Source organism: Gamsiella multidivaricata (assembly GCF_025024155.1).
Source record: "Gamsiella multidivaricata strain RSA 2152 chromosome Unknown BC939scaffold_75, whole genome shotgun sequence".
Taxonomy (NCBI): domain Eukaryota; kingdom Fungi; phylum Mortierellomycota; class Mortierellomycetes; order Mortierellales; family Mortierellaceae; genus Gamsiella; species Gamsiella multidivaricata.
This window is the reverse complement of record NW_026251783.1, coordinates 65,997-85,354: the sequence shown is the minus strand read 5'-3', so window position 1 is coordinate 85,354 and position 19,358 is coordinate 65,997. Positions and strand designations below refer to the sequence as shown.

The 19,358-nt window shown below is 52.3% G+C and overlaps 6 protein-coding genes across 6 annotated transcripts; 3 read left to right on the top strand and 3 right to left on the bottom strand.

The window, feature by feature from the left end:
- Positions 1-2,771, top strand: BC939DRAFT_293963 (kinase-like domain-containing protein). Its single transcript, XM_051551318.1, has 6 exons — positions 1-296; positions 423-804; positions 915-1,131; positions 1,219-1,338; positions 1,421-1,558; positions 1,650-2,771. Exons 1-6 carry the CDS (start codon positions 248-250, stop codon positions 2,721-2,723), a joined length of 1,980 nt encoding a protein of 659 aa, XP_051408405.1. The 5' UTR covers positions 1-247; the 3' UTR covers positions 2,724-2,771.
- On the bottom strand, positions 2,772-3,140 carry BC939DRAFT_293957 (uncharacterized protein). Its single transcript, XM_051551317.1, has one exon. The coding sequence runs from the start codon at positions 3,056-3,058 to the stop codon at positions 2,819-2,821; it is 240 nt and encodes a 79-aa protein (XP_051408404.1). The 5' UTR covers positions 3,059-3,140; the 3' UTR covers positions 2,772-2,818.
- Positions 3,141-3,935: 795 nt separating this feature from the next.
- BC939DRAFT_480398 (adaptin N terminal region-domain-containing protein) lies at positions 3,936-6,665 on the top strand (the record flags this gene model as incomplete). The annotated part of the gene is made up of 7 exons (XM_051558939.1): positions 3,936-4,010; positions 4,124-4,207; positions 4,305-4,887; positions 4,995-5,208; positions 5,318-5,483; positions 5,587-6,143; positions 6,233-6,665. The coding sequence occupies 7 exons, from the start codon at positions 3,936-3,938 to the stop codon at positions 6,663-6,665; spliced, it is 2,112 nt and encodes a 703-aa protein (XP_051408403.1).
- Positions 6,666-7,115: 450 nt separating this feature from the next.
- On the top strand, positions 7,116-9,998 carry BC939DRAFT_506584 (uncharacterized protein; the record flags this gene model as incomplete). The annotated part of the gene is made up of 2 exons (XM_051560801.1): positions 7,116-7,278; positions 7,441-9,998. The coding sequence occupies 2 exons, from the start codon at positions 7,116-7,118 to the stop codon at positions 9,996-9,998; spliced, it is 2,721 nt and encodes a 906-aa protein (XP_051408402.1).
- Positions 9,999-10,084: 86 nt separating this feature from the next.
- Positions 10,085-15,229, bottom strand: BC939DRAFT_463144 (uncharacterized protein). The gene is made up of 3 exons (XM_051557194.1): positions 13,356-15,229; positions 12,313-13,240; positions 10,085-12,159 (listed from the first exon to the last, which is right to left on the bottom strand). Exons 1-3 carry the CDS (start codon positions 15,030-15,032, stop codon positions 10,172-10,174), a joined length of 4,593 nt encoding a protein of 1,530 aa, XP_051408401.1. The 5' UTR covers positions 15,033-15,229; the 3' UTR covers positions 10,085-10,171.
- A 172-nt stretch (positions 15,230-15,401) lies between these two features.
- BC939DRAFT_463143 (isoleucyl-tRNA synthetase) lies at positions 15,402-19,117 on the bottom strand. The gene is made up of 4 exons (XM_051557193.1): positions 19,078-19,117; positions 18,808-18,875; positions 18,602-18,715; positions 15,402-18,499 (listed from the first exon to the last, which is right to left on the bottom strand). The coding sequence occupies exons 1-4, from the start codon at positions 19,085-19,087 to the stop codon at positions 15,476-15,478; spliced, it is 3,216 nt and encodes a 1,071-aa protein (XP_051408400.1). The 5' UTR covers positions 19,088-19,117; the 3' UTR covers positions 15,402-15,475.
- Between the last annotated feature and the right edge of the window lie 241 nt (positions 19,118-19,358).

The window sequence follows — 19,358 nt, the reverse complement described above, 5'->3', positions numbered from 1 at the left end:
TTCAATTTTTTTTTTGATGCATGCATTCTCTGGGATCCTCTCGTTTGACCTGTAATTACGTCCAACAGTTGATTGACCGAACTCGCCTGCAAACGTGAACTCGTAGGAACGTAGCAAGACCCCATCGGGCTTTTGTGATTAGAGAGCACAATTACACATCCACACAGATCATATTGAGCCGTCCATCCCTGAACAGGAAGCAAACACAGTTAGCATCGTCATCTACACCCGTTTCACGAAACTAGCAATGGGAGCAAGCTGTTGTAAAGAAGAAGCAATTGACTTCAACTCTGAGAGTAAGTGTGCACGGTTGAGAACGACCTATTAGCGGCCGCGGGTTTGCTGTACACGCGCCTCCTTTTAAACCCTCTCTGGCTTGCAATCTAACACGGGTGGTTTTGTGGATGAAAAATGTGGACTAGTCGAGCTTTCGCACTTCCATCTGCTTCGCTCTGTGGGGAAGGGCGCCTTTGGCAAGGTCCGTGTTGTGCAGCACAAAAAGAGCAAGGAGATTTATGCTCTCAAGTACATTAACAAGGCAAAATGCATCCGCATGCGTGCGGTCGAGAACATTATCCAGGAACGGCGGCTACTGGAAGAGGTCGAGTTCTCGTTGATCTGTAATCTTCGGTACGCATTCCAGGACGACGAAAATATGTTTATGGTACTGGACTTGATGCTGGGTGGAGATCTTCGGTTCCATTTGGAGAGAGCTGGACCAATGAAGGAAGATGTTGTTCGGTTTTATGTCGCAGAGTTGGCCCTGGCACTGGATGCGTTGCATGCACGGAGGATTATTCATAGGTGAGTGAGCGGTTAAACGACTAGTAAGATAACAAGATACCAACCAGCACCTTGTACTGTAAATATAACATTCATTTTCTTATTTTTTATTTTTTTTTATACGAACAAAGGGATTTGAAGCCAGACAATGTCCTGCTGGACGAGCATGGGCATGTCCATCTGACGGACTTTAACATTGCAGTCTACTTCAATCCAGCAAAGCCGTTGATGTCAATAGCCGGAAGCATGGCTTATATGGCCCCAGAAGTTCTACTCAGGATGGGCTATCTCGAGTCAGTGGATTGGTGGAGCCTGGGCGTGGTCATGTTTGAGCTGCTCTTTGGGAGGGTATGATTCTTTTCCCGTTCGCGTGCCTGACCTGCGGATTTGTACAGAGTTATCTGACATACACTGCTTTTTGCGTTCATTGAACAGCGTCCATTTAGAGGAAAGAGCAATGACTTGTTGACGAACTCAATATTGTACGATCCTCTTCCTTTCCCCAAGAACGTGGAGACTATAGTCAGCGCTCCGTGTCTCGATGTACTCTCAAGGGTAATACTCTCGATAATCCGCTTCAGTATCAAGTAGCTTTGTGTACACACGTTTAGCACGAATGTTAACCATATTATCTCAGCTATGCGAGCGAGACATCAACAAGCGACTCGGATGCACGTCGGGAGGGCTTGATGAGATCAAGAGTCACCCATGGTTCCAAGGCATCGAGTGGGGCAAACTCGTATCAAAAGAGGCCATTCCTCCATTTGAGCCTGATGTAAGTTTAGTGTTGTAGGCGATAATGGATTTTATGGAACCTTCCCCAGTCAAATACGATGCCTAAACGTCCTGCACTGTTCACCCTATAGTCCAAACGCGCCAATTTTGACGCGACTCATGAATTGGAAGAACTTCTGATGGAGGACAATCCCTTAAAGGCTAAGAAGCGAGCTCAGACGAGCCCAGAGAGGGAGCTCTCGGCAGAGGTGCAGATGATGGAAGACAAGTTCACTGTCTATGATTTCACAAAGGTCAAACGTTCACATTCGCTCAGCCAACCTGCCTCCGGCGGCAAGTCTCTGCTCCGCGCCGGGTCTGCAGGCAATGCCCGTGAGCGCAAGAATAATGCGAGCAGCACAACTCCGGATGGTGTATTATCGACCTGGAACAGTTCCGTTCGAGTCGAGAACATATCTAGTGCTCCTACGAAGGCCTACTGCCCTGAGAGTCCCAGCGACCTCGTTGGACAGAAAAGGTTCAATCCGGACGAGGACCAAATCTCGTTGATCAGTATGAGCGAGGCATCAAATATCAATATCAACAGTGCAGTACAACAAGTGCAGATAAAAGAGCAAGAGTATCAATTCCCCTTAGCTGAAGTCGAAAAGGAGGCCTTGCAACAGCGAGACCAGCAACCACAGCAAGATGGCGACTCGGTAGTTTCGCTCCCGTTGAATAGTATGACTATAGCAGGACCACTAGAGCAGCAAAGCTCACGGGACCATTTCGCCAGCGGTGTGCTTTCAGAGTATGTGGATTCGCCTACTCCCACATCTCCGTCTATCTCCTCCGGGTACTCGACCACATCAACGTCGCCGACGACCTATAACAACTCTCCAGCTGCACAAAAATCTAGAATCCTTGGTCAATCACTTTATTCAACTCCCGACTCGGGAATGTCACTTTCGAGTATGGCCAACGTCGGCTCAGAAGCGGCTCTGCTGATGGATTCAGCCTCGATCCCTACACCAATCTCTATGCGCACAAGGGCTTTGAGGGACCGACAGCTATCGCAGAACATCAAGGGCGGACGTGCGTTTGAACTGAACGCACAGGCACAACAGGAGAAACAGCAGTACCAGGCTTCTGTACATGCTCGGCCCTTGAGCACATATACGGCCAGTAACGCGGGGTCATTGCACGAAAGTCCGTTGGACTCCTAGGACGCAAAACCGATGGCACTGGGACGTCAGCGCCCATTCAGGGCGTCAATCTCCGGAATTAATACTATTTCTGGGATCGGCGAGATGAGCGTTGGCTACTCTGTGGGGTTGACACTGGGACTTAGCAGTGAGACTGGAGACACAGGGATTAGTAGTGATGAAGTGTGGCATGAGTTGCGCACGACCGTGGCAGGAGGAGATGGCGGGGTAGAGAGAGAAAAGGCAAATTGAAGACCAAGATCAACCCTGAAGGCGTAAAAGAGGGTAAGAACGTAGCAGGAGCTGTGAAAGCTGAGAAGCAGCAGCAGCGAACGTTCAATTTGTAGACGTATCATTATAGCATCTTAATACACAAATACACGCGTAGTACTGCCTGGAGGAGTGCATGAGGGTGAGGGCAAAGGTAGCGCGTTCAACCTGAGAATACTGTTCGAAGGCAAACACGTCGCCTATCAGTTTTTTCATATGACACGTGCTCCTAGGAAGGCACCGCTGTCGCTGGATCTTTTTTTTTTTTGGGGGGGGGGGGGATAGGGACGTGCATGCTGAGACTTTCAGGAATATAGGCGATCCTCAGGGGCGACATCAATGTCGAGTGAAATGATACCGCCCGAGAGGCGCATCAGCCTGCGGATATAGGGTATGTATTGCGTCTCGCACTCGCCTTTTTAAACAGACGTACCGGATGGTTAGTGTTGTGAAGTCGCTACAATCGCGTCCTCTCTTTGGCTTCGTAGATTCAAGGCGAATAGCAGCATGTCCATTGAGCATGAAGGACGACTCACAAGGCCGCCCTCGACTATGTCACGTGGATGCTCTCGGGGTGCACTCTACGCGAGGGACCTCGCCTCTCGTTCTCATCATCGATTCTCATCTCTCTGCTGCTGGTGTCTCATCGTCCTTTCTTTCATCAAACACACACCCCCCGCCATCCTCCCTTCTCATCCGCCCAACCCACATCCTCCTATGAATATCGACGCCTTCAAACCAAAGTTCTTCGCCACCAGCACAAAAGGTAGCCATTCATCACCCTGTGCTGCCTCTTCTTCGCACGTCCTTACGACAGAAGTCTCTAACACCCTCAACTGGCTCGATTGAAACGCCCCTCCCCCCCTCCTCTTTTATCCAGGCGAGAATGCTGAGCTGCTGGTGGACCTGAACAGCGAATACCGCGAGAGACGCAAGGATGCAGTCAAGCGGGTTATCGCGAATATGACAGTTGGAAAGGATGTCAGTTCGTTGTTCCCGCAGGTCGTCAAGAACATGCAGACCGAAGACTTGGAGATGGTACGGAAAGCATGCAATGGTATGCCTCACATCTGAAGCGAGAAGGAGCTAGAGGTGCTTTAGGCTGACACGACATTTTACATTCTGAATGGTGCCGCGTACGATTCGCATAGAAAAAACTGGTCTACCTGTACTTGATGAACTATGCCAAGTCGAACCCGGATCTAGTCATCTTGGCTGTCAATACTTTTGTCAAGGTAAGCGCCGAATAATGACGCACCTGCACTATTATGGGGCCTGGCGATGTTCACCCTCGTTCTCACCGGCTCAATTTCTTTTCTCTCACGTCTTCAGGACACTGATCACGTCAATCCACTGATCCGCGCCTTGGCTATCCGTACAATGGGATGTATTCGTGTGGACAAGATTCTGGATCACTTGTGCGAGCCTCTGAGGAAGTGTCTCCAGGACGACAACCCATACGTTCGCAAAACGGCCGCCATTTGTGTCGCCAAGTTGTGGGATCTGGATCAGGAACGTGCCATTGAAAACGGATTTGTCGCCACGTTGCAGGATCTCATCTCGGATTCGACCCCCATGGTCGTTGCAAACGCTGTGACGGCCCTGGCAGAGATGCAGGAGTCTTCCGCCAGCAAGGATATCTTTGTGGTGAACGTTGCGATCATGAACAAAATGTTGGCGGCATTGAACGAGTGCACGGAATGGGGTCAGATCGCAATCTTGACTTCTCTCGCCGATTACAGGCCATTGGATTCCAAGGAGGCAGAGAACGTTTGCGAGAGAGTCGTCCCCAGGTTACAGCACGCCAATGGATCTGTGGTCTTGTCCGCTATTCGAGTCCTCATGATCTTCTTGAGATACATCAAGAACGATGACTTTGTGAAGGCTTTGATCAAAAAGATGTCGCCACCTCTTGGTAAGTCTGCGAGTCGATGCCGATTTACTCCATTGGGTATCTATGCCCGCACGTTGTTTGGTTCATGCGCTCACGCCCAACAATTATTTTTCTTTTCTGCATTTTAGTATCGCTGCTGGCATCTGCGCCCGAAGTTCAATATGTCTCTCTCAGGAACATCAACTTGATCTTGCAAAAGCGTCCGGACATCCTCCAAAATGATGTCCGCGTCTTCTTCTGCAAGTACAACGACCCACCATACGTCAAGCGCGAGAAACTGGAGATTATGATCAAGCTGTGCAACGACAGGAACATCGATCAGATTCTCTCTGAGCTCAAGGAGTACGTAGTTGATTCATATGGAACCTCCTATTGGATTGGGCTGCAGACAAAAGACACATTTCAGGGTCGCGGTACTGACTATTCTGCGCTCGATGTCTGCTAATTATAGATATGCCTCGGAGGTCGATGTCGATTTCGTGCGCAAAGCAGTTCATGCTATCGGACGTTGTGCGATTATCATTGACGAGGCTTCAGAGAGATGTGTCAATGTGCTCCTGGATCTCATCAATACCAAGGTCAACTATGTTGTCCAGGAAGCCATTATTGTCATCAAGGTACGTACCATTCATGATAACAAGACGACTGGGCACGAAGCACTGTATTCTGGCATAGTACTAATAGGACGTTGTGGTGGTACCACTGGGTGACATATAACAGGACATTTTCCGCAAGTATCCTAAGCGCTACGAGGCTATTATTCCCACACTCTGTCAGAGCCTCGACTCACTTGACGAGCCCGAAGCAAAAGGATCGCTTATCTGGATCATTGGAGAGTACGCAGAACGAATCGAAAATGCGGATGAGCTAATTGAAAACTTTTTGGAGACATTCCTCGAGGAAAATTCTCAAGTTCAACTGCAGCTCCTCACAGCAACAGTTAAGCTGTTCTTGAAGAAGCCCGCGCAATCACAGGAAATTGTCCACAGAGTCCTTCAGACGGCTACTCAGGAGATTGACAATCCCGACACGAGAGATAGAGCCTACGTCTACTGGAGATTGCTTTCGACAGATCCCCAGGCTGCCAAGGCCGTGGTCCTTTCCGATAAGCCGCCAATTTCGGCCGAATCGAGTGCCAACAAGATCTCGCCTGCTTTGATGGACGAGTTGATCAATAACATTTCGACGTTGGCCTCAGTATATCACAAGCCTCCCACGGCGTTCATGGGCAATAAGGCCTATGGTGCAGATGCCGTTCGCAAAGCAGCCGTTGCTGAGTATGTCTTTCGTCGCTGCTTCATTTTAGAGGATGGACTATGGAACATGAATGTGTGCTAATGTTTTTATTTCCCTCGATGTCTTATAGTGCACGAGATGAGGAACAAATTACGGGCGAGGACTCCCCTGTTGCTGCCGGAGCAGGAACAGAGGCGCCTAAGAACGCGATGGCGGATTTGCTGGATTTGGACTTCAGTTCATCGGAGCCAGCATACACATCGCCGCCTGTTTCTGGTAGCAAACCGGCCAGCAATGGCGGATCTAATTACAGCGCAGACCTCTTTGACATGTCGTCGGACATGGGATCATCAAGTAGCGTATTCGGTGGTATGACGGGCATGGGCGACATGAATGGACAGCAACAGCGCCAACAACAGAGCCCGACGAATCACTTTGGCGATTTGGGTGGATTGGCCGGAATGAGCTTTGGTTCGCCAGCAGGCCAACAGCAGCAGGCACAACAACCAAAGCCAGCGAGCACGCAATCATCGGCGGTGAACGACTTGTTGGATCTGTTTTAGTTGTGCAGAAAAAAAAAGAACAAAGGGCGCAGCGAAGACTACATAGAGATTAAAGCACAAAATAAATCCGAAGAAAATATAATACCCGAGCTCACAGGCTGAGGGGACAATCAGAGGTGTTGGTAGCGATCATGACCACAATTGCCTCCTCCTTTCGCCATAACCCCTCCCCTTTTTTCAGGCACTTGGAAGGCAGGTTGGGGATGGAATGTTGACGATGGCATCTCTCTATTCCCCCCTTTTTCCTGAAGACCTATGTCGAACATATTCAAGATATCCATTTCTATATTCCTTATCACCTCTTTTGCCTGATTACTTCCCACAGTCGTGTAGGCCTTCGATTTGCCCACCTACAACAATAGCAGCAGCAGTAGCAGCAGCAGTAGCAACAGCAGCAGTATCATCATTCTATGAATTGAACGCGACCAAAATAATATTCTCTAGTGCACAATGGCTATCCACAAAGAAAGGACGACGACGACTGCAATGACATCCGAATTCTCCATGTCTACCAAACGAGTACTCCTGCTGGGAGTCGCAGTTCTGGTGGTCGGTTCTCAGGCGCATCTGCTGGTGTCTGTAGAAACAAGTCAAATCGGTTCGCGGAACCAAGGTACTAAGAAGAAAAAAGAAAAAAGAAAAAAGAAAAGAAAAAAAAAAGCGGTAGATAAAGAATGGATGATAATGGCCTATGGGTTTGATCGATGAGTATCTGGAAATTAACGGGTTTTTTTTCTTTCTTTCTTTCTTTCTTTTTTTTTTTAATTCGTAAAAGTGTCGTCGGGTTACTCAGGAAACAGCGATGGCACCTCATCGTCCTTGCAAGCGAACGCGAACGACGAAAAGGGACACTGGTCAACGATGGCGTCGATGGATCGACCTCCAATGGTCATGATTCCTGTCATCAACGGGGTCGCCAAACCCGTTCAAGCACCACAAGGAACCGAGTTGAGTCAAGAGGGAGATGAGCTGGGACAGCCACGGACGGAGATGCGGTTCGAAATGGATCATCAGGTGCCGCCGGTCGAGGTGCTGGAGGCGATGTACCCGAACGAGGGGAGGAGCAATTTTGCAGACCGGGGGAGCCTTGGGGGGGATGGGGAGGATGGTGTCGATGGTGGTCCTCAGCAACTTGGACAGCAGCAGCAACAGCACGAGCGTCAGGGCCAAGGACTGGAAGAGGGCGCGGATCGGAAGCGCGAGGGGCATTCTGGGGAGCATGAGAATCAAGAGACGTCGAATACGTTATATCAGCATGGACTCGAGTTGCTGAAGGCTGTGTGGGCATCAGCATCTAATGCTATTGGGATCAATCCTGCAGAGGAATCATCTCCGCTGTTGAGAGATCAAGAGACTGGGCCGGAAGGTGTGGTGGAGGACGATGCGGAGCCCAAGGATGCAGAGATCCAGGATGGGAGCAAGAGGGAGGAAGCTAAGGAGGGCGGTGAAGCGGGATTGGTGCAGGACGTAGAGCTCGACAGCGGCATGGACGCGCCCTCTGGTCAGGGAGAGGCCTTTCCAGAGGAAACAGCCGCGCTGCTTGTGGACCAGTACCGAACGGATGCACAGGCCGGGTTGGAGGCATACAAGGAAGAGCAAACTCAACTACCGCAACCTGATGATCAGCCAAGGACCAAGGCCCCACAGGGAGGAGGGGATGTCAAGGTGATTTCAATGATCGACAGCGAAGAAGCGGCCAAGAAGGTGATCGAGAAACAGACTGGCGAGATGCTTGTCGTCAACAAACTGAACAAGAACTATGAGAACCTCGACGTGGACGCACAAGGATTCTTCAGTGTCTCGGACGCATCTGTCCTCACTGCTGGAGTAGCAGAAGGGTCCGCGAGGTCTTCGGGTAGTCGAGGAGATCGAACACGAAACCGTGTCCTGGGACATCATCATCATCACCATGTCAGCCCTAACCCGGCAACCAGACAGCAGCAGCAGCAGCAAGAGAACCACCAGAATACATTCATTCTGGATAACAGTCGTATCGAGAACCCCTCGCTCAAAGACATGTTGGTCGTCGTGGATGAAACCAAAACCCCAGGGGTGTTCGCTGCTTTCGATGCCCACCATGGAATTAAACTGGCTCGCTCGACTCCCGATATATCTTCGCCTCCATCGGATCAAAGGGTCCTCGCATTCGATCCAGAGGATGAAGCCCAGGACGTGAGCATCCCCGAAGACGGCAAGGAATATGACGAGGAAGACGATCAAGACATTGAAGAGGAAGACGAAGAAGACGAAGAAGACGAAGAAGACGACACAGAGCCGTCTCCGGAACCAACCCCAGCGTCATCTCCCGAATCAGCCCTAGCGCCGTCTCCAGAAGCAACCCCAGCATCTCTCAATCTCGCGGAAGCATCTGCAGTCCCTGGATTCCCCAAGGTGCCTGACTCCTTCCGCAAGCGCGGACTGATCCCTCAAGTCCTCGGTGCACACCACTGCACCCCACAATTCTGTGTGAACGTCTCTCTGTCGTCCGATGGCCACTTTGCCACCTTCCATCTCGAACGATCTCTAGCGGCCACGGGCTGGATCTCGCTCGGGATCGGCTACGCGATGACCATGGCCGATCTCCTGATCTTCTGGCCGAACCTCACTCCCGAGCACGGCGGTGGGCCCCGTGGGGCGGTGCTCTCCCGTCGGATGAGCCATGCCTACGTCGAGCCTCAGCTCGTGGGCCGTCACCATAACGGGGACAAGTCCGGGGAGGCGAACCTGTACCCGGAGGGCGAGTACGTGCTCCACAATCCCAATTCAGATACTGATGCTGCTACTACCGCCACTGCTGCCATGGCTGTCTTCCCAGACCAAGACCGTTTCGTCGTCCAGTTCACACGTCCTGTGCGGACCAGGAATCTGGACTACAAGCTCACACCGGGCGAGGAGCAGGATTTCTGTTGGGCTTACTCACCTAGTCCCATCTCCCCAGATTCGGTCGCGGACCCGGGTGCCCATATCGGTCAACATATGAGTGTCGGATCCTTTGCGATGGACGTGGGAGCCAACCAACCGGGGCTGGAGGAGATCCTGTTGAGACGGAGGGCCGAGGATGAGGAATTCGAGGCTGCGGAAAAGGAGCGTAAGAAGAAGAAGAAGAAGGCACCTCAGGGCAGTAACCAGAGATTGGAGGATGAGGAGGGTAAGGAGGGGACTGAGAAGAACGCGAAGGAGGCTGAGAGTAACGAGAACAAGAAGAAGAAACACAAGCCGGCCCATTCGCATGCGGCAAAGACCTTGGAGGCGAGGCCATGGTTCCTGTCCGAGTTGAGCATGCAGGGTCTCTCGTATCTGGCTGGTGTGGCACTCGTTCTCATCTTGCGGTAGCGAGGTGTCTTCTAGACTCTCTTGTGTAGACATTGTCTGTAAAATAACAAGTTACAAAAAAAAAAAAAAATGCGCTCACGAATTATCTCTCACTCATTCTATTGGCTACAGAAATGTGTAACCAAAGCCAAAAGTTTATTTTATTTTTTTCTTGTGCCGTTTTTTTCTGCTTTTTAAATGGAGTTGCGACGGACACGCTTGACGCGCCGACTCTTCATCATCTCGTTCTCCAAGAACAAATGGCTCAGCTTACCCTCGGCCTTCCACTTCTCCAACATCTCCTTACCGTACTCATACCCGACATCACAAATCTCCAGGAACCTCCCGAACTCCAACGTCCCGAAATCCTGCACCGGCGGCTTCAGGTAGAACATCCCCGGTGTCCTCTTCGCCTCCTCCAGCTGCTTCACGCTCGACACGTACGCCAGCCTCGACTGCAGATCCGCCAAATTGGGGATGTTGCGGTACACGTTCGAGAACGGGTTCCAGCGGTTCAACAACACCAGCCATCCCGACAGACTGTCACCATAGTACTGCAACGTCGTGTCATCATCGCTGCCCACATCCACCGCAAAGACCGTATTCGCGCCCAGGGACTTCATAAACTCGACCGGCAAGTTGTCCATGTACCCTCCATCCACCAGCATGTGGCCGTTATCGCACAGCGGGGGCAAGAATCCAGAGAGCGACATCGATGCTCGGATATAGCGCCATGCGTATCCTGCCTGGTGGATCTCCATCCTCGAGAACGTGATGTTGGTGGTGTTGCAATAATACGACAGCCAGAAATCTTGGATCTGCGTGTCGCTGAAGCACTTCCAGATGCCGCGGTTGAAGGCATGTCCTGTCGTCCACGATGTCACCGGATAGGTGAAATCTGCAACCATCCTCCACTTGGCCGCCATGCGACCCGCAAACATCTTGGCCCTTCCAAAAATAGCCACGTTATCCGACTCACGTGCGTACAGTCCTCCGATGAACGCGCCCATGCTCGTGCCCCCGACGATATCGATCGGAATCCCAGCCTCTTCCAACGCTCTGATCACTCCAATATGCGAGATACCACGGGCACCTCCTCCGCCGAGGACCAGTCCGACGGTACGACCTGTCAAGCGCCTTGCCAGTCTGGCAAAATCACTCCTGTTTCCATGGAAAGCCGGACTCTTGTTCGGGTTGTTGTGCCGAATGTTGGTGTAGAACTTTTCCAGATGATCCTTCAAATTCATGATCGTCTTCTTCCTGGAAGTCGCACCGAGCATCGTCGGCCCCCTGAAAGGCATCTGGACATGATGATGTGCATGCACCCAGACTCTCGATTTCAGCCACGCAGCCGTCGATCCGGGTGCACAATGTCGGTTCGCATGCAGGAGCACCAGCTCCTTGCGGGCCGTCGTCTTCATGCTGATCAAGAGTCTCTCATAATCTCCCACCGTCGGATCCTCATCTCCGTGGCCGACCAACAGGATACAGTCCGCCTGTCGGATGCAGGTCTGAGTCCAGGGCGAGGTCAACCCGCCGTCCGCGAGGTAGAGTACAATCTGCGACATCTCTTCTTGCTCGTTCAACCAACTGTCCAGTTTCAGCTTGCCGATCTTGGTGAACGCATGCTTGCCCAACAGATTCATAACCGTGCTATGGTTCAGCAGTGTGCAGGTCGATCCGATCCCCAGTAACGCTGTCTTCAGTCGATCGGCAAACTCGCTGACGGCCACATTCGACGAGACAGGTATGATACCAATGGTCCTCAAATTCGAGTTATTGATCGCCGAGTCGGGTGTTACCCCAACAGCCTTGGGGTTGGCTCCACTGCCCATGGCATCACTCGCACGTTGAGCAATCAGTCTCGAAATCCTGATGGTGATCTCCGGGTGCCGCAGTGCGAGCGCATTAAACAGTGTCTTGGGCATCCTGGCCACCTCTGTGTCACGAATAGCATGCAGGGTTGAGGGGAAGGCTGTGCCCATGAGCACCTCCATCTCTCCGACGGACTCGCCCTGACTGTACTCGCTCAAGATCTCAATCTTGCCCGGTTCCTTTTCGATGATCGTTCGAAGTCGACCGTTCAGGACAATGTAAATCGAGTCGCATTCGTCCCCCTGGCGATGTAGTACCTGACTGGCAGAGACCTGCATCCACTCCATCGCGTAATCCAAGTGAAGCACTATAACCGATAGCCATCAGCAGAGAGAGTGAGAAAGAAAGAGAGAGAGAGAGAGATAGAGAGAAAGAGAAAGAGAAAGAAGCCATACGGTGAGTGAACAGTTGTCTGCACAAAGAATAACGCCAACATTGAGAAGGCTGGAACGATACATACCGATAGGAGACACCAAGGTGATGAGACGCTTGGCGAGCGTGAGAAGGACGGTGGGGTTACGCTCCATGACGCGGTCCAGCGCGGCCTTGGACAGGTATCCCACAAAGGCGTTCGTGCGGGCACTGATTGTGACGAACGAAGGGTATCCAGACAACGCAGAGAGATAGCCGGCCAATCCACCTGCCTGGATCGAGAACAACGCATGGCTCTGTTTCTTGCGGATAGACGAACTGCTGGACTTTGCCGGCGGTGATTTGGTGACAGTAGGCGACGTGAGATTTGCCTTCAGATCCAACGATGACAAATGGTGACCAAAGGCGTTCTTTGGTTGCTCGGTCGGTGTATCCGTCGTCTGCGACTTGATGTCCTGCCTGCGCAGGATAGAGACATCCAGCACGCCGTCGATAACGAAGAACAACCCTGCGTTGCGCTCGCCTTCCTCGACCAGGTTGGCCCCAGCGGGGAAGTACATGATCTCGACATCGTTCTCCATCTCACTCATCACTGAGGGGACCGTCGAGGACGAGTTGGAGGTGTTTAGGTCGTCCGTTCCAATGGTGATATTGTCCGAGTTTGACGATCCAGTCTTTCGCATTGGTAACCCTCCTAGTCCGCTAGGAGGTCCACCTGGGCCACCGTTCAGACTTGCCTGGAACATGGCAGCGAAATAATCCGAGCTGCCTATCGGTTTCAGATCCGGGCGTAGACTGGCGTTGGGTTTCGGAGGTGATGTCTGAACAAGGCCGATACTTCGAGAAAGACACTCCATGACCTGATCCCGCAGATAGCTGTCCTCTTCCTCGCTTTGGTCCCCCAGCAAGGCGCTGAATCCTGATCCGTGACGAATATGGTCGCCGCTCTCATCGATTGGAGACATAGGATTAGGGCTTTCGTACCCAGACGTTCTTTCCGTAGGACGTGTGCTAGTCTGCAGTCAGTTTCATTCAGCAAGAATACACCGCAGAGGCTAGATGTTAGCACCATCTTCAATAGTAGGGCGAGTACGACACAAACCCCCCCCCCCCCCCCCCCACAGGATGAACCTTTACCAAAGGGCTGGCAGCCCTGCGCGCGTTCTTCATCCTGATAGCAATCGGCCGATCGTCGTCGTCGTCGCTCTCTTCCCGGACGGTGCTGAACTTGGCCTTGAGATACTCCATTGTTTTGGGTCGGAAAAAGTTGGGCGGTAGACCATAGCTTCCAATCTCGTTGATGCTCCTCTCCATGCGTAGCAGCTCCTTAGTCAGGCCCAGATATTTGTGTCCAGTCAAGAGGGTCACGCGTTGAAAGCGGATCAAGATCACCTGCACAATATGAGCAGCTGCCTGAGGGAACTTTTGGGTCAGACGGTGGAATGCCTCTGCAGGGATGACAGCCAGGGTCGTGTCCACCATCGCTTTTGCCACAATGACCCGACGCTTCATCTTGGATGCCTGATAATCCTTGGTCTCAACGCCGGATTTCGTTGGCGCCTGTGGCCGCCGTTGTTGGCGGTCTGGGTCTGCATCCTCGAATCCTTGGATATGCACCTGTCGCGGCGTTCGGTCCATGCCCTCTCCTGCTGATCTCTCCTGAATCTCGGCGCCGTCGTCCTCAAAGACTGCCATGTGGTCCGGGTTAGAGAGTGGGCTGGTCGGAGTGTGGATGGTGCCTTTGGTCCGGAGACCGGAGCCGTGAGCAGGCGAATGCTTCCACTTGTTGTTTCCCTCCTGTTTTCTGCGTTGGTCGTGATCGCTGCCAAGGGCTGAGCTATTAACAGAGACGTCGTCCTCTCCTAAGGTGGACCTAGATCGCTTGAACTCCTTCAAGGGCTCATCCTCGTGGCGCAATTTAACGTTTTCCGTAAATAGCGTCAAGATGGTGAACAGACTGCTGAGCGTGCCTCCGTTCTTGACCTCGTTCAGGAGTTGGTATCCGTGGTGGGGGTCGTCCCAGGAAGAAGTGTCGCCGTCCTCCTCCTCCTCCTCCTGATAGTGTTCATCCTCCTCGTCCTTGACGACCTTCTCGTAGACCTGCACACATCCATCGACAACAATGTAGAAGGAACGCTCCATATCCGGGCTCTGCATGATGGTATCTCCAGCGGGTAGGCGACGGGTCTGCAGATGTCTGGCCAGCTCGTGGAAGACGGGCTGTTCGAGGTAGCCAAAGATTTTGATGCTGGAGAGGAAGGCGCTCAGGAACTCGTCCGGGTAGCTCAAGCCTTCCTTCTCCTCCTGTGGACTTTTGAAGGGGTTGTCGGGGTGCAGATCAAAGGAGGACCCGTGCTTTCCCAGGCTGGTATGCGGCAGACGCGAGTACTTTGTGAGGACGCGGTAGCGGATCACGGTCCAGGCGAGGAGACACAGAAGGGCGACGGCGATTAGGAGGGTGGTGAAGGTTAGGTGCAGGGTGAAGGACCAGGATAGGAGGCGGTAGAGGGCAGTGGGCAGGGTCATGGTCATGAAGCCGAGGACGGAGACCGAGAAGGAGAAGAGCGACCGCAGCAGGGGCAAGGTCCCGTAAGGCGAGACAGGGTCCTCTGGACTGGCCTCGAACGCGTTGTGGTCGTGGTTGTGGTCGTGGTTGTGGTGCTGTTGGTGGAGGGTGTGGGTTGCGGCTGTGGTGGCGGTGGCGACGGCTGTTTCGAGCGCCTTTGTAACGAGGGAGTGTGTTGCGGAGGAGAGGAGGGTGGCGAGGGGGGAGGGGGCCGAGAGGCCGTTGTCCGGGGCGGACTCCATGGCAGGCTTTGGGTCGAGCTGCAGGAAAGGAGTGGGAAGGAGAGAAGGAAAGGGAAGAGTGTGGGTGAGGGTATAGGGAGAGAGCGGGATGGGAGGATGAGGATGGAAGTCAAAGGCGAATGGGGGAGTGCAGGAAGTAAGAAGCGATGTTGCTGCGTGGCATGCAGCCGATCCCTCTCTCCCGTGCCTCTGTTCCCTTTATACGTATTTTTCTTATTTTTCTTATTTTTTAGTTGATGCCGCAATGATATCATACCTCTGTTTCGTTTCCGCTTCGGTCATCCTTTTCTTCTCAGGAACAGCCCCTCCTGGCGGTGCTCCAACCATATCCCCATCCCCATCCCCATCCCCATGTGCTCATATGCATTACCGAATAAATGTTTTATTTCCTTTTCTTTTTCTTCTTCCTTGTCTATGTCGACTACCTCCACCTGTCCGGCCCTCTAGTCGCGCACAAGAGTCAGATTGAAGGTCGATCCATTGACCTCCTGCGCCTCCTCAATGATCACCACAGCCGCTCCCTTCTTGTCCCCGATCGGGCACAGCGTGCGCTTCAATACCTTCACCAGCGTCTCCTCCTGCGACTTGATCACCTGCTCCAATGCATTGTTCATGTCCTGGGTGAACTCGTAGTACATGTGGATCATATCCGTCGGCTCCAAATTCGCCTTCTTGCGAAGACGCTGTACACGGTTGATCACCTCGCGTGCAAGGCCCTCTTGCTCCAGCTCTGGGTACCGCTTCACGTCCAACAAGATCAGCACATCTTTGTCCGTGTTCGTCTCCATGCTGTTCTCTGACGACTCGAAATACCGCACCACCGTCAGGTCCTCCTCGCCCAGATCATGCCCCTCCAATGTAATCTGCTTCGACCTGATAAAGTCCTTGATCTGCTCCTCGCTCAACTTGGGAAGCGCGTTCTTGACCTTGACAGCATCCTTCTTCAGCCTCGCACCCAACGATCGGAAGTCCGCCTCGATAGTGTACTTGACTCCATACTGGGCCTCATCCGATGTAACAACCAACGTGCGAACGTTGAGTTCGTCCACAATATAGCTCTCCAGGGCCTTGACATCGGCGTGGTACTGGGGATCAGGGTGGATCACAACCAATTCCTTCAATGGCGTCTTCAAGCTAATAGTCTTGCGCTCACGAATGGTGCGTCCCAACTCAATGACTGCCTGCATCCTCGACATCGCCCGCTCAATCTCATCATCAAAGTACTCCTCCTTCACCTCTGGGAACGACAAAAAGTGCACAGAGCGGTTGTCGACGATGCTCTTGTCCTCCGGCAAAAAGTTCTTGAGCGTCTGGTACATGTTCTCAGTCAAGAAGGGTGTGAAGGGCGACATGCAGCGGACAAGAGTGTACAAAACATCGAACAGAGTGTTCATCGCCTGGATAGCGTCCTCGAGACCGTTCTCTCCCTTCAGACGGCGACGGTTGAAGCGGACGTACCAGTTCGTCAACTCCTCAATCAGGCGCAGCAAACGAGGGACGACCGTGTAGAGGCGGTAGTTCGTCATCTCCTCGCGGACATACTTGATCAAACTCTGGCACGACGCCAACATCCAGCGGTCCATGACGTTGTCACTCTTCTTCAACGAGGCGTTGTACATAAAATCGTGACTGAACTCCTTCTTCAGCAAAACCGTCTGGTTGACAAAGAACTTGTAGGCATTGTACCAGGGCAAGAAGACCTTCGTGACCACCTCCTTGACACCCTCCTCCTTGAACTTCAGCGTTTCAGCACGGACGACGGGCGAGTTGATGAGGTAGAGACGGAGCGCATCAGCACCATAGGCATCCAGAATGATGTTGGCCTCGGGATAGTTCTTCAGGCGCTTCGACATCTTCTTGCCGTCCGAGGCGAGAACAAGACCGCTGACAATCTGGTTCTTAGCGGGGGGAGTATCAAAGAGATGGGTCGAAAGAACCAGCAGAGTGTAGAACCAGCCACGGGTCTGGTCCAGTCCCTCAGAGATAAAGTCCGCAGGGAATCCGTTCGCGAATGTCTCCTTGTTCTCGAAGGGGTAGTGCTGCTGGGCATAGGGCATAGATCCAGACTCAAACCAGCAGTCAAATACATCCTCGATACGGCGCATGACCTTTCCGGACTTTGGCGATTTGAAGGTGAGGTGATCGATAAAGTGGCGATGAATGTCTGTCAATTTGCCGCATCCAGTGAGTTCCTCCAACTCCTGTAGAGATCCAACGCAGTGCATCTCCGAAAAGTCCTCGGTCGTCCAGATGGGGATGGGAGTGCCCCAGTAGCGGGAGCGAGAAATGTTCCAGTCGCGGGCGTTGCCGATCCAGTTGGCAAAACGCTTCTCCTGAACGAATCCGGGAACCCAGCGGGACTGCGCATTGTTCTTCAACATCTTGTCGACAATCGGCTGGACGCGAACAAACCACGATGGGACAGCCTTGTAGATCAAGGGTGTGTCGGAACGCCAGCAGAAGGGGTAACTATGGTTGATCTGGGTCTGGACAATCAAGCGACCCGCCTGCTTGAGGTGCTTCTGGATCAACTTGTCGGCCTCCTTGACGTGAATACCCTTGAAATCGGTAATCTCCTCAAAATACTTTCCAGACTCGTCAACGGGGCAGGGGATATGACCATCGGCTGTGATGACACCGTGGTTGATACAGACGCGGTAATCGTCCTCACCAAACGCTGGGGCCTGGTGAACAATTCCGGTACCGGCAGACTCATCAACGTACTCGTCGTTCAAGATGCGGAATCCAGTGTTCTCGAACTCCTTGTAGTAGTATTCAAACAGAGGGACGTACTGGGTACCCAAAAGATCGGAACCCTTCATTCTGCCAAGGATCTTGAACTTGGCCTTGGCAGGGTCCTTGTAGAGCATCGTGAGGCTCTTCTCGATCATGATGTAGGTGTTTCCGGACGCCTCGTCCAAGAACTTGATGAACTCGTGGTTGGGATTGACGCACAGGGCCAAGTTGGAGGGAAGTGTCCAGGGGGTGGTCGTCCAAGCAAGGAAGGCGACCGAGGGGTCGTTCAGAAGAGGGAAGGAAACAACAACAGAGGGATCGCTGACATCCTTGTAGTTCTGCTGAGCCTCAAAGTTGGAGACAGGGGTGTTGCAGGCGGTTGAGAAGGGCATGACACGAACTCCACGGTAGACCTGACCCTTCTCGAAAAGGGTCTTGAAAACCCACCAGACCGACTCCATAAACTCGACATTCAAGGTCTTGTAGTCGTTGTCGAAATCGATCCAGCGTCCAGCACGCTCAACAGTCTGGCGCCATTCCTTGGCATATCTCATGACGATGCTGCGGCACTCCTCGTTATACTTGTCGATACCCATGGCCATGACATCGGCCTTTCCGGTGATGCCCAAGGCCTTGTCAACCTCGTACTCGACGGGCAAACCGTGGCAGTCCCAACCGAAACGACGTTCGACGCTGTGGCCAGTACTGTGAGCGAAACGGGTGACAATATCCTGCAAAAAATAGGAAAAGACCGGAGGAAAACCAGAGAGAGTGAGGACATGGCATCGAAACGAATAAGAAGGGTGTGTTGATGCCTTCAATTAGAAACATACCTTGATGGTACCGGCGAGCAAGTGTCCATAGTGAGGAAGCCCGGTGGCGAATGGGGGTCCGTCAAAAAAGGCGAAGGGCTCCTTATCCTTGTTGAGCTCCTGCGATCGCTTGAACTATTGGCGAACAGAGAGACAGGTTGTGGTCAATAGGCTGTAGCATGGTATGGTATATGCAATCCTGTACTTATCCTGGGTCGACCACTTACGGCATCAATCTCGCGCCAGAACTGGAGGATCTTCTCCTCCTCCTTGGGAAAGTTGAACTGAGCGGATCCTACGATTATCCATAAGTGAAAGGCAGGTGACGGTATTAGTCATACAGGTTAGGTCATGACTCATGAATGTGCTTTGAAAAAAGGGCTGCTGATGCTAGGAGTGAATGTATCTTTAGCTGTCCAATGTAATGAGCAAGTACGCCCCGTGAAGGGTAGTTGAGAACATCCTGTTCGACGCAGTGATGGATTGCGACCCCTTACCGTCAGCCATGATGAAAAAGGGTACGAAAGAGTGTGGGGTGAAGAAGCAAACTTACGGCCAACAGGACCTCTTTTTATCATACAGGTGGAATGTTTTTTCTGGCGGGTGGCTTGGATGACTCAGCGAGATCAAGGTTAAGAGGACGTCTCAATAAATCAAGTCGACCAGAACGAGCTAGTCTAGCCAAAACAGCTTTCAGGCACCAGGCACAGAGACGATTGATTGGTATGATTACTTTTGTTGAACAAGCAAGCAGACCAAGACCCTTGGCATTACGGAT

Coding starts and splice junctions, on each gene's coding strand:
- BC939DRAFT_463144 (XM_051557194.1), bottom strand. CDS start 15,032: ATGGAGTCCGCCCCGGACAACGGCCTCTCGGCCCCCTCCCCCCTCGCC. Junction 13,241..13,355: donor CTGCCAGCCCTTTGGTAAAG/GTTCATCCTGTG, acceptor AACTGACTGCAG/ACTAGCACACGTCCTACGGA. Junction 12,160..12,312: donor CACCTTGGTGTCTCCTATCG/GTATGTATCGTT, acceptor TATCGGTTATAG/TGCTTCACTTGGATTACGCG.
- BC939DRAFT_293957 (XM_051551317.1), bottom strand. CDS start 3,058: ATGATACGTCTACAAATTGAACGTTCGCTGCTGCTGCTTCTCAGCTTT.
- BC939DRAFT_463143 (XM_051557193.1), bottom strand. Junction 18,716..18,807: donor TCTGGCGCGAGATTGATGCC/GTAAGTGGTCGA, acceptor GTTCGCCAATAG/TTCAAGCGATCGCAGGAGCT. Junction 18,500..18,601: donor TGCTCGCCGGTACCATCAAG/GTATGTTTCTAA, acceptor TATTTTTTGCAG/GATATTGTCACCCGTTTCGC.
- BC939DRAFT_293963 (XM_051551318.1), top strand. CDS start 248: ATGGGAGCAAGCTGTTGTAAAGAAGAAGCAATTGACTTCAACTCTGAG. Junction 1,132..1,218: donor TTGAGCTGCTCTTTGGGAGG/GTATGATTCTTT, acceptor TTCATTGAACAG/CGTCCATTTAGAGGAAAGAG. Junction 1,339..1,420: donor GTCTCGATGTACTCTCAAGG/GTAATACTCTCG, acceptor ATATTATCTCAG/CTATGCGAGCGAGACATCAA.